The sequence below is a fragment of the Populus nigra genome, chromosome 6 (genome assembly GCF_951802175.1).
Source record: "Populus nigra chromosome 6, ddPopNigr1.1, whole genome shotgun sequence".
NCBI classification, from domain to species: Eukaryota; Viridiplantae; Streptophyta; class Magnoliopsida; order Malpighiales; family Salicaceae; genus Populus; species Populus nigra.
The window spans coordinates 1,991,018-2,004,521 of record NC_084857.1 but is presented as its reverse complement, the minus strand read 5'-3'; the positions used below and the strand labels follow the sequence as shown (position 1 = coordinate 2,004,521).

The 13,504-nt window shown below is 33.7% G+C and overlaps 1 protein-coding gene across 1 annotated transcript; it reads right to left on the bottom strand.

Annotated features, from left to right (window-relative positions):
- Window positions 1–8,017: 8,017 nt before the first annotated feature.
- Window positions 8,018–13,215, bottom strand: LOC133697393 (mRNA-decapping enzyme subunit 2-like). The gene is made up of 7 exons (XM_062119898.1): window positions 12,826–13,215; window positions 12,606–12,733; window positions 11,683–11,778; window positions 9,280–9,432; window positions 8,787–8,890; window positions 8,641–8,708; window positions 8,018–8,385 (listed from the first exon to the last, which is right to left on the bottom strand). The coding sequence occupies exons 1-7, from the start codon at window positions 13,058–13,060 to the stop codon at window positions 8,201–8,203; spliced, it is 969 nt and encodes a 322-aa protein (XP_061975882.1). The 5' UTR covers window positions 13,061–13,215; the 3' UTR covers window positions 8,018–8,200.
- Between the last annotated feature and the right edge of the window lie 289 nt (window positions 13,216–13,504).

Genomic DNA, 13,504 nt, shown 5'->3' with positions numbered 1-13,504 from the left:
TGTTATTGTTTTCCAATTAATTTAATTTATTTTCTTTTATATTCTAGATTTATAAAGGATTTTTTATTTAGAAATATATTAAAATATTTTTAAAATTTATTTTTAATATTAGTAAAATAATTAAAAAACAAAAAATTATAATTTTAAATTAAAAATTTTAAGAATACAGCACAACCACAAAAATTAACACCGCCAAAGGGCCACAGGGGAGTAACTTCTTCTCCATCCATAGCAAGCATATCATTTTTTTATTCAATAATAAAAAATATTTATATTATTTTTATAATTAATTTTAAAAATACATTGTCTAGATCAACCTAGAGCATCAAAAAAAAAATCATCAATCATCAAACTAATTCATTAAATTAATAAATTTGAAGAAAAAAGTTTCTCATAAACTTCCATTTAATTCAAAACTCAAAATGGCAATAAGTGAAGTATACTTATTTATCAGTTGGATCAATCAAGCTTGTAGAATTAAATTAAATTAAATGATTAATATTATATTGTAGAGGAAGGAACCCGCATGCGGCCAAATGAGTATGGGCTATTGTCTTTTTATATTGATCTGGCGTTTGGTAGGTTTCACTTTCACAGATGCTTAACTTTACCACACCATCACCACCACCACCAGCACCAGCACCACCTCTCCACTCAGCGGCCCTCTCTCCTCTGTGGGCTGTCACTTAGCCATATGTCGTGCTGTCCTTGCCACTACCGCCTGCAGTCTTTTTCTTTTCTTATTACCCACTTGTTTGATTTGTCCATCTCACTTAGTTACCCTTCAAGGATGGTTTTCACGCTCTGGTTTCTTCCTCGTTTGTTTTCTAAATAAAGTCTTGTTTTTTCTCCCTTTTACTCCAAGGCACCTCTCCTTCGCTCAAAAGGCAAATTTGTCACTGAATCTGTATATTTGAAGCGTATTTCAATACAACTTTTAACTGCATCAGCATTGGGAATGCAACTTTCGTGTGTCTGTCTCCGAGCTGTAGGTTGAAAGCAATTTTTCGTTTTTAAAATAATTTATTTAGGTTTTTTTTTATATTTGTGTATCCAAATTTAAAAAAAATACTAAAAAATATCAATTTAATGTTTTTTTAAATAACAAAAGCAAAAGAGCTTCCATTCACGCCATGTTTATTTAACACTGCAGCAGTAGTTTTTGGGGTTAGATTTAAAAAACACGGTGGAATTCATATGTATTAGTTAAATAAATAATTTAAAATATATAACTAAGAAGAGACATATAGATAACAACACGCCGCATTGCATAAATAAACGGAACCTTTAACTCGCCTAAAGCACGTTAAGGAGGAAGAGGGCAGAGCTTGGAGTCTTTGTATTTTGGCTGGAGTCCACCCATTGTATCAGTGCCAAGGAGAAAACACGTGAGAAGGACTAGCCAGTGGGTCTACACCCAATTGAACCAGAGTGGTGAAGAGACAGGGCGGTGCAGACCCACGAGCTGGCAGATAGTCAAAAATGAACCAAATTCACTGTCCTTTAAACAGTAGTGCCTGGTGTCCAGTCAAGTCTCCAGACGTTGCAACCTCTTAGTGGCTAAATGGTAGAGAAGGAACCAGAGAGCAAAAGAGGGGGCATTGAATTTTGATCATTTGAGAGTTTTGAGAGAGGGACACGTGGGTCTCTCTCGGCCAGTTGTTATAATAGCTAGAATCATGGATCTTTCGTGCTTTTGAAGAGGAAATTTACTTTTGCCACATGGCAGAGATTGTGGCCTGAGATGGCTTGGCGGTGTACAAAAGTGAACGTTGGGGGGGGGGGGGGGGGGGGGGTGGTCACCGATCAGTGGTGGTTACATGGGACCTGATGGCATGGTTACTGGTTCCCTGTTGGAGAAGAGATACAACTAGATGACACGTGTACGGTCACTGGACTTTGTATTCAACTAATTAAAAAACTCAGCAGCTACCTGTGCCGGCGGTGGATAATTTTGTTTTCTACTTTTACTATTTTGCATTCCAATATTAAAAAAATAAAATGGGAAGGAAGGAATTTTGTATAAATATATTAATTTGGACCTTCACAGTCTATCTAGATTCATGAAGAAAACTTGATTTTGATACATGAAAATTAATTAATATTTTATTATTGTTTGTAACCATGAAGAAATGTTTGAATTCGATTTCTCTTTTTTTTAATATTGATGCTGGCTATGAGCTTGATAGGTACTTGACTTCTTGGGAGTTAGGAGGAGTGTTCTCTAAGCAAGCTTTTCGATCATTGAATGTGAAAATGAGAGGAGATTGTGATCTTCATAGTGTTCTCCAAGCATGATGTGTTTTTCTGGCTTTGCCTGCGAAGCTGACAGTGATTTTGACCATTTTTGTAGCCTTTTCTTTTAATTGCATCTAAATTCGTAAAATCATTTTTTTTCTTTTTTAATTTATGAATTACAAGAACTGCGTGCATTTATTTTTATGATTCCCTGGTTGATCTTGAAGAACTGATAAAAAAATTGTTTTTTAAAACTAGTCTAGAAGAGTCAAAAACTCGAACGTTTTAGAGTGTTCCATCTTCCATGGGTTTGCTTTTGCCTTTTGCCTTTTGCCGTCACTTTCAAATGGTCGCGCAAAAGCAAAGATAACGTTTTAAAATTTACTTACATGACCGTTGTAGTTTTATCAGTGATTAAACGAACTCCCATTCAACCTAAATAATAATAACAAAAACAACAACAAATGGTATTCTAATTATAAAATCTAAATTCATCATATTGGTTGACTCTAGATTCCAGCTGATTCGAGACTTAAACTAAACTAAATTAAAAAATTATAAAAAATAACTTTATTTAACCCGGATAAAAATTTAAATTGATTTAGGATAAAACTAAGACCTTAAATTGTTAATATTTTGATCAAAATAATATCACTATGATTAAAAAAAATACACTTAGATTATCCTCCCAAACTATGACTCGAGCATTGCTTCGAAACAAGTTTTGTATCTATAATTCGTCAATACGGGAACAAGATTGTTTTAATTTATATCATTTTGATTAAAAATAAAGTAAATGCACTTAGATTTATCCTCTCAAACTACAATTAGGTTTTACAAGTGTAATTTACTCACCAGTACAGGAACAAGATTCTTTTAGTTTAGCACTGTAGATAGCTTATTATAAATGTGAGTCCATTCCCTTTGTTGAATCATTGTGGAAAGAACCACCCTCTTTTCTTGTCCTTGACGGAGCTTCGATGGGTCCTGTAATCACAGGCGAACTTATCTAATTGGTCGGTCAGCCAGCTAAGCAAACCCGCATCGAGCACATGAGAGACACCAAGCAAGACCCAACTAACTCATACTGACCTCACAATGTTTTGTCTAACAACCTAGTTAATTATGCCTAGTCATCAATTATTTTGATTTTCCTCGTTAACCAGGAGCTTAATCATACAAGTGGGGGGGAAACTCAATATCTCCCCGTCCTGCTCTCATCATCCCTTTGAAATTCATAGAGCTGAGAGAATTCGAAGCATAATTATCATGTTTGATTTCAGAATTGGTTAAGAAAAAATCACTACTTGTCAAAATCAACTTATAATTCATCAAGGCAGCCCTATATTTTTTATTTATTTTTATTTTTTATCAAACGAATAATTTATTTTATTTTATTAATGTTAAAAATAAAAAAAATATTTTAATATATTAAAAAAAAACACTTGTAAAAAATAACTGTGGCGACAGGAACAAACAAACATATAGAAAAACCGATCACGTATAGCAGGGCCTACACGGCTACCAAACCTCTGGCTGTAGCATTTGGCGTTGTTCAAGGATGTCGGTAAGTCAGGATAGCCCCTGGTTCACGAGGACATGGCTGTTACTTGGCCATGATTGATTCCTGTTTTTTGTTTGATGCAAGAAGGCATGCACAGTGAACCCATGCTCCGACAGGTAACAAGAGCCGGCCACCCGCCGAGATTATGATATGCTAATTTAATTGCAAAGCAATCATTTTCTTTTTTTATTTTATTTTATTTTATTTAAGGCAACAATTTTTCTTTTTGTTCGCGTCCAAATACCAAAGCATAATATCAAAGTGATATAAGATTCTGTCACAGGATGAATTATTCGAGACAGCTCGGAATGAAACTTCAAGGGAAAATAAGTCTGACATGTTATCTTCAGTTATCCTCATTTAAATCTGGACATATTTCATATCGGTAGATTTAATAAATAATGTAAATTATATATTAAAATTGTATTTAATAATTTAAATAATTATGTTAAATTGATTTTTTAATATGATATTATAGTCTTGATGACCAAGCGGTTATGAGTTCGAATTTTATCATCTTTATTTATTTAATAAAAATTAAATAAAAAGTAGTACAAGCCTGTACAAGTTTCAAGTTCAAATGATTTTTACTTGAGGGTATGTTTTAGAGAATAATATAAATCATATCTTAATACTTCACTTAACAGCTTAAACTATTAAATTGAATTGATTTTTTAACTATGTCGACACTAGCTATAGCACTTGATCATCACATGAGGTGGAGAGTTCTCGTGTGTATTTCGTAACATGATGTATAATATTTTTAAAAATATTTTTTTATTAAAAATATATTAAAATAATATTTTAATTTTTGACATTAATATAACATAATAATAAAAATATATATTTTTTCAGATTAAAAACAACTTGAAAAATATTTTTTAAAATAAAAGATTACACATTACCAGCAGAATATAATTTAAAAAGATTAAAGCTATCAATCATGTGATAAACAGTAATGATGATGAGCAAAAATCTAACATCAACTTCAAATCTCATAAAATCAAACAAACAATTTGCAAGAAAAAAAAAATTGATTACCTGGACATGCATGAAAATAATGATAACAACGTGGGTCAAATTTGGCAAACCGACAAACACAGCTAAACTGTCGACGGCCAACAAATGGTTACGTGCCAGGGCTTGAGTCCTTCCCCTCCTTGTTCTTCAAAGACTGTCACTGCCGACTGGACTAGAATCATACTAGGTGTCCAGACATATCTTTATCGGTAAGTTGCTTTATCGTTTTCACTTGGGTTTGGTCGGTTGATTCGTTGCCATTACTGCTTAAAAGAGAATTCAAATCCTACTGAAAGAGTGGAAACTAAATGTAGCACGTGACCTTGATACTAAAAGGGTTGGCTTTGTACCCAGGAGAATTCAAAGACTGTGATCTTAACTTTTGGTGAATAAATGCTTGAACCTTACTCCTAGACATGGGAATTGCAAAGATGTAGGTAAGCAAGGGTTTTCGATCCCTAGAGATGCTAATCTTGTTTTCTAATTCAAGCCATCCACATCCATTGAAAGATTAAATAAAATAAAATTCATTGAAAGTTTTCTAATTCAAGCCATCCATGAACATTAATTATTTCATCTATAATCCAGTCAAATAATCTATAAGAGTAAATAAAATTCACTCTAGAATCAAGGAAGAGTTTGAACTTATGTGGCGCGGCTGCCTCCATGATATCATCTTTTGGGGTTTCACTATCTTTTTTCCATGACCACTGACAAGGATGGTTAACCGGTGGATTCTGGCTTAACCCAGATAAAACCACAAATGGAACTATCACGACAAACCAAAATAGTTGACTTGAGACAACACAGGGTTCTTTAGCCAACGTTGCCGACTCATGGCTGTAACGGGAACAAGAAAATAATGACGTTGTTACAATACAAGTTTTATTAGCCAACATCGCCGTCTCCTAGACAATCACGAAACCCAGGAAACAATGGGTTGTTCAGTCTTGAGATACAGGAGGTAGCATTGTAATGAAAAAAAATTTAGGAAAACAGTTTGAAAAGTCAAAAGAATCATTAGAGAATCTCATGTGTAATCCGAGACTTTAGAATTTCAGCATGTATTCTTGGTTGTTTTTTAAAATATTTTAATTTTAAAATATATTAAAATAATATATTTTTTATTTTTAAAAAATTATTTTTGATATAAACATATCAAAAATATCTGAAAATATAAAAAAATTTAATTTAAAATAAAAAAAAATAAAAAAATTTAATTTCTTTTAAAAACATTTTTGTAACATGAAAACAAAAAAAATGGTCTCTACTGTTTTTTTTTTTTAAATAAGGTGGATATAATTTTATTAAAATTTAAAAAATAAATATTATCTTTATTACAACTAGATAAACATTAAAAAATGATAAAACTTAATAAAATCACCTCTACCATATTTTTAAAATAAATCATAGACAACACCTACTCTTCAAACCGTGGTAACTAGATAAGTTTTCGTGTTATTTCCCAGAAAAATTTTCTTACCATGCTAGCTCTAAAGAAAAAAAAGAACTCGTGATAATAAAGTTCATTGACCAGCATTAACGTCTCTTGAAAATAGTCATTTCCCTGCAGAGTATCAAGAATACAATTTGCTGGACCCCTCTAGAAAATTTATGAACAATGACCAATCTAGAAAGATTTGAAAAATAACGTTCCTTCCACACCAAATATCTCGAGGCAGAATCTGCACCGGAGAACAACAGATCGAAGCCAAAAAAGAGCATTTTTCAGTCAAGGTCATTACAGCTGAAGTACCGCCTCAATCCCGCTCTACAAGGTCCCTATAAACCTGTATTTCTTAACAGGCCATGCAATCAAGATGCTGAAACTAAGGGCCATTGTAATTGAAGCAGGATAGCTCGTGACTCCCGTTGTCAATAAATGAGAAGAATGCCAGGGCCACTTGAAAGTTGAAACTTCAAGCTAGCCGTTATCAATTGCAGGCTCCTTCCACCTTACAGTCGGCTAAAATAACTACACGGAGCTTTCAATGGGGTCCATGTCTTCAAGGCAGCAATCGGAATATTCCTTAATTTTCAAGTAAATTTGGCCCAAGCTTGAGGAAGACAAAAAAACCCGTGGGTTCGATCCAAAATCGCACTACAACTTACATCTACTTGTTGCTAGCAATACAGTTTTATGACCTGAAGTCAATCACGGTCTAGATTTCGAACAACGCAAACCACCCAGTAACACATGAATCTTATCCTTCACTAGAATATTCTTCTTCCCCCCCCCCCCCCCCCCCCTTTTTTCCCCTGAAGCAAAACGATATCATTAGGCATAGAAAATCCAATATCAAGTAATAGGGCTTGCTTCTTCTTTTTTTTTTTTTAAGGTTTCATCAAAGGAAAATAGCATTCCAATTATTCTCCAGCAAAACAAACCTTCTCATCTTTTTATGTCATATCAAATCTCTGAGAGATCCTGTAGACACCAAAAAGAAGCTTTCCACAAAAAGTTGCACATTAAAGAAACAGATATCACATGAACATAGTTAGAATCCAATAATAGACAGAATCTTTCCAACCACCCTATAGTTTAGGAAGACTTGAACCACAAGAATAAAGGAGAAATTATATTTCACTACATCATCGCTAAAAATAGCAAGGAACAAAATAAAGATGGTTAAAAAAGTGTGGCATATACAACAGCTGGACTAAGATCATCATCGTTTTAATGGTTATTCGTGAAAGGGAAATAAAATGGATAACCATAATATTATTTTAAGGACATGCAAGTGCAAATGCCATTAATTCAGCTGCTCACTTTCGTTCAATGTTGGCTACTTCAGCATGAGGTGCATGAACAATAAATGTAAAGCTCTTTTTCCAGTCAATCATCTATAAAAATTTACCAGACACCATGCGTAGTTAATCCTGCAAAATACCAGGCAGACAACTCTACGGTCTCTGTGTAAAGCAGTCAAAAGAAATTATTCCTTGACCAAAATACCACCACATATCCTTGCAACAATCAGAGGTACAATAACTTTGCAAGACTCGGTGTGCACCCCCTATTAGAGATGATGACCAGTATTTATTTTTTCCTCTGAAATATTTTTTTTGCAATTAGTAACTTTCAAATACTTTCTCAAAAGAGGATAAAATCCACTTTGTTTTTAATGTGTCAAGGAACGACATTTTGTTTTCGAATGAAAAACCATGAAAGTGCGCTTTTAATCACAAACTGGCTTCTGTAAAGGATATTCATAAAACCCAAACCTGGAATTCTGACACGAACAATATACATCGGGTACAGCTAACAAGTTGGCATGGAGGTGACTGATGATGACGTTTTGGTTACAAAAGAAATGCTAACCAGCTATGTGAGCATATAGAGCATTTACAAAAACAGAAGAAAAGGAGTTTGGAAAGTTAAGCAGAAAACCCAGACTCCATCACTTGCAAGATTGCAGCAGTATCAAATCTAAAATTTCTGAAGCTCTTGCCAGGGCCCATGTCAAGAGGATGAGCATCAAATACAGGCTTAGTTAAATGGCTCTCTGTTATCACTGTGCCGCTCCCTAAAGAAGTGTTCTTCGCTTTCCACACACACGTAGCTTGACAGAAATTAAAAAAAAAAACTCATCAGTGAAAGGGGTTGCCACTTCATTGATTTTTTATACAAGGACTGCTGTTGCTATCTTAAGAACAGAGGATCACATATAAGACCATCCTATATGAGGCTTCACATCCTCATAAGATAGTAAATGCCAACACTTATGAAAGTGTAATCATTGATATCCTAATATAAAAGGCATAACTAAATCTATTAGTATATTTTAACATTCTGAGAATGGAAAGAGAGGTCAAACCTTTGAGAGGCATATCAGGTCTTGGGGCTGCAGGGGGCTGGTGTGACAAAATCCACGATTTCAAAGACCTGTATGTAGACATTATATTTATCAAAAATAGTTTAAGGCGTGATACATCTGTTCATATAGTGTACCAGAGTACTCACGCTAAAAACGGAGCAACCATGTAAAGCTTGAGGCCAGTGATGCTGCGAGATATTACTTCGTCACTTGCTGGCTGAAGTTCATCAAGCCGCTGCCATGCAATTTCCTGTAAGCAGACAACATAAATGACCACATTGTTGCAAAATTCTACAATCAACCAAGTTTTGATACTCATTATATACAAGCTAGAGATGGATTATCGCAGTCTAATTGGTGAAAACAGGCAGCAAATATAGGCTAGGCCTATAAAAAAGTTAAGCAGGTCATTCCTCATTGACGAAAACAGATGCAGACAGTCCTAAGATTCTTCAATCAAAGTAAACACCCATTTTATTGATGTCTGCCAGCATCCTATATCATTGTTTGGTCAAGTTGAGTAAAGAAAACCTTAATTAATGATCTGAGACAATTCTTTATGTTTCTATTCAAGTAGATACTAAGATAATGAAATTACAAATAAGGCTAGATGATTCTATACAAGAAGAAGTCACATACACTGATCTCCTTTTTTGTAAGAGGTGCAAAGGCAGTATCATACTTCACACCAGCAATTATGTAAAGCCGCACCCTCTGCTGTCCAAACATCTCTTCAATGTAGTCATCTTTGTTAAGAAGATTTGAAACATCAAAGCCAGTTTCCTCCAGCACCTATATTCCACAACAGAAAAGGCCGGTTAATAATTAATTTGTGCATGTGTGTTTGTAGGGGTGGCAATCATTTGCATCCTCCTAACAGTTCTTTTAATCACTTTTCTGAAGTAGTATTCAAAAGCATACAGCAATCAATTAAAGCCCTTTCCTAAGAGAAGGTCTGCTCCCCAGCCATCTGAGAATCAACTAAAATAATTTACAGTGATGCTTGTGCAACAAATGGATTGAAATAACTTTCTATCAGTAATAGAACCTTTTTCCACTGAAAAATAGTTGAATAAGAGCTTGCCAGCAGTTGAATTGGAAAATCTAAAAATTCTAAATCTAATGATGCAGCCAAGGAAAGAGAAATTTATAAATTATTTTAAATTGATTACAGATTTTAAGATTTCTAGTCAAACTAGTCCATGTAGGAATTCATATACTCATGAATAATTAATAATAGTTATGAATCTAAGCTTCCTAAGAACTAAAATATTAATTATGAGTTTTCTAATATTTATGGTTTTCTTTTCCTATCTGGATTTCAATTCCCTATTTCGTCTGTTAAGGCTTTTAGTGCCTCTAGATGGAACACCTGGTCTATGTAATCAAACGACTTCAATAAAGGAATTATGAGTATTTTAGTTTAGTTTAGAATTGTGGCCTTGAGTTTTCTTTCTTTTCTTTTCTCTAACCCGTTTGTTTGCTGGAAAGTAGTTTCCTTTTGAAAAATGAATTCTGGGAAAGTATTTTCCGATGTTTGGTAGTGTAATCGAAAATAAGTTGGAAAACACTTTCCAGTGTTTGGTTATGTTATGGAAAATGAGCTGGAAAATAACTTATTAATGTTTTATTTTTTTCAAGTTTATTAAAATAATGAGGAACAAATCTTACAAATTAAAAAGTTAAATGGGAATAAAATTAAAAAAAATATAATTTCATAAATTATCTCAGATAAAATAAATAATAATCAAAATAATAAAGATCAAATAAAAAATAAAAAAAATTGAAAGATGGAGAAATTAAAATAATAATAATTAACATTTCATAAATTATTTCAAATAAAATAAGTAACAATAAAAAAAATAAGGACCAAATTTGATAGATAAAAAATTTCAATAAAAAAATGATAAGGAAAAAGCAAATAGCAATTATAAAAATAAGGATCAAAGTTAATATAAAAATTAAATTTTAAGAGATGAAATTAAAAAATAAATATTCAAAACAAAATATATATAGCAATCAAAAGTTTGAGAATCAAATTTGATATAATCAACAAATAATAACATTTCTAAATTTTTCACAACTTCCGGAAAGTGTTTTCCATCCAAATTTTCCAGGAAAACACTTTCCTGAAAACTAAGCCAAATTTTCCTTTGATTGAAAAGTGTTTTCCGTTGACCAACTTTTCTAGTGGCAAATAAACACATGAAAGTTTGGAAAGTGTTTTCCCGGAAACCACTTTCCAGAAAATAAACACAACCAAAAGGGAAAACACTTTCCTGGAAACTAAGTCAAATTTTTCTGACCGGAAACTGGAAAGTGTTTTCTGTTGACCGGAAAATGTTTTCCGTTGACCACCTTTTCTAATGGCAAACAAACACAGGAAAGTTTGGAAAATGATTTCCCGGAAACTATTTTTCAGGAAACAAACATGGCCTAAGCACTGTTTTCTTCTATTTCTTTCTTGGAGGTAACTTCGGTTACTATTCACTGTTACATCAGAAGCCCTAATCTCTTACTAAAATCCCTATAATTCCAGACCTAGACCTATTTCATCTAATAGCAGAATGCAACATGGAAGTATCGAAGTCTGACAATTTAAAACCCACAGAAGAGAACAATTTTGTGCCTAGCAGGAATTGGTGGTTGGGTCAATGCAAGTTAGACTTATGGTCAACAAAAGTAGAAAGATGAAGAACAATTAACAAAATACTCCTTCAGAGTCAAAACATAATCTTTCTCTTTCCTCCTGCAGATATCTCCAAATGGGACAGAATTTTAGGATCCCAAGCCCATTGTTGCATGCATTTATCAAGCTGTCCACCGTTGAAACATCTATAGCCAATCTGTGTTTCACTGAATCAATAGCACCATTCAGCATAAAAGTAACTATCACTGATAATATCTAAAACCCTTATAGACTGTCACTATCACCAACACCCTGATTTGGCCAAATAGGTTATTGCAATCATACCAGATTAGAATGCTTTCAAAGATAAATGAAGGAGCACGCAGACATTCATACACATGACAAAAGCTTACTTCTCGGATAGCACAAGCATGGTCTTCCTCATCTTTGTTCTTTTTTCCCCTTGGGAAACTCCAGCTCGTCCCTTTCCATCCCTTCACTAGCAAGCACTATCAATTACACCGACCAAGATAAGAAAGTTGATAAAGGGAAATCACAAGTTCACAATAATTAACTAGAGTGCGGAGTAAATCTAAAAAAGTAAATAGTTTAAATCTATTCCTTAAATCATACAGAAAAGCCTTCATTGAAGCCCCAGAATTAAAAGTTAAAACAGGGAATCAGGTAAGCATGCTTTAAACGTCAGAACAAAAATTTACTAAGCTCGCACAAGCCATTGCCATACACACAAAGTAGCAATTCCTTAAAAATAGACACCATCTCAACTATGTCCACAATTTAAAACACTTGAGTTCCCCGAACACCTAGCCTCTCATCTGAGGATTATTTTCCCTTCTTTCCTTTCACTTGTAAAGATTCGATACTCTCATCTCAGCAAGAAATAGATCTCGTATCTGTGGAAGATAAATGCATCACTTGCACCCATTCACAAAACAATTTGTGCCATTGAGCTTCTGAACCTGAACTAAGTTTTCTCCAGCTAAAAAGTACTAGACCCAACATCACTAATCCTCCAAGCATCTTATTAAAATGTCCTTAAATTCAGTTCAGCGTCATAATAAAACTCCCATTAGTTCAAAATTCAAAATCTCGATCATATACCAAGTACTTTGATTTCCTCTCATTCTTTTTAAATCACAATAGGAATGACTTTCTTCCCCCATTTTCTTTTATAACTTGAAAATATTAACAATCAAGCACCGAGTAACACGGACAAAATATGAGCAAAACTCTAATTCATCGCAAATCAATACAAAAGCAAATACGATTACTACCACTACTGCGTTTCACTATTTTCACTAACAAAAGGCCTCACCCGTTCAAAAGTCTCATCCAAAATAATCGCACCGGTCACCGGAACTTTAACTTTGTAAGAAGTAAAATCCTTAAAAATATCATCAATATGAGCAACATACGGTCTTAAAACATCACAACTTTTAAACACTGCATCTTATTAAGGAAAGAAAAAAAACCTTAAAAATCAGAAGAAAATAGACAAATTAAAGAAACGATAAATTTTATATAAAAAAAGATACTTAAAGAAGTGAATTCCTTCAAGGTGAAGGACTTTAATGAGGGATTTTTCTCGACAGAATTATCTTCATAGAACCAATGCGCGTTCTCGACCAGAAATAGAATTCTCTCGAACGATTGCTGGTCTTCTTTTGGCACATTTAGAACAAGCCTACTGCAGAGATCGTCGAGGAGTTCCTGTGGAGGAAGACCGCCGTTCTTAAACGGAACGCTACTAGATCGATTCAGGCCGGACATCGATTCCACGGCCCTAACCCTAAATTTTTATTTTTTTTAGTCGAGTAGAGAAGGAGCTCGCTCTTTCAGTCTCTCCTTTCTTAGGGAATTCGGGATCGAGTGAGGAGCTTCCGCAGCGAATAATTTTATGCCTCTGAAGGAGGGGAGAAGATGTTGATTCTGAGTATAATTTATAATATTGGGATTTCATAGTGGGCCCGAGGTAACATTTCTGGACCGGAATGAGCTGGATAAGAATGAATGCTGATCGGCCCATCATTCATGTAGGACAAGCTAGTCTGTTCATATGTAATAACCCATGTCCAAGAAAGAATCGCTGAACACCTGTTTGTTTTTGTGGATATAAAGCGTTTTTGTCAAAAACAATTTGCTTCAAATTATTTTTATTTAATTTTTTTAAAAACAAATTATATGGTAATATTAAAGATAAATTTTAAAAAATAA

Bases quoted from the DNA above. Each gene is read 5' to 3' on its own strand.
- LOC133697393 (XM_062119898.1), bottom strand. From the start codon at position 13,060: ATGTCCGGCCTGAATCGATCTAGTAGCGTTCCGTTTAAGAACGGCGGT. The intron at 11,779-12,605 runs GTGAGGCCTTTT...TGTAATTGATAG, and splicing joins TGGATGAGACTTTTGAACGG to TGCTTGCTAGTGAAGGGATG. The intron at 8,891-9,279 runs GTATGTGACTTC...GTCTGCTTACAG, and splicing joins TTACAAAAAAGGAGATCAGT to GAAATTGCATGGCAGCGGCT.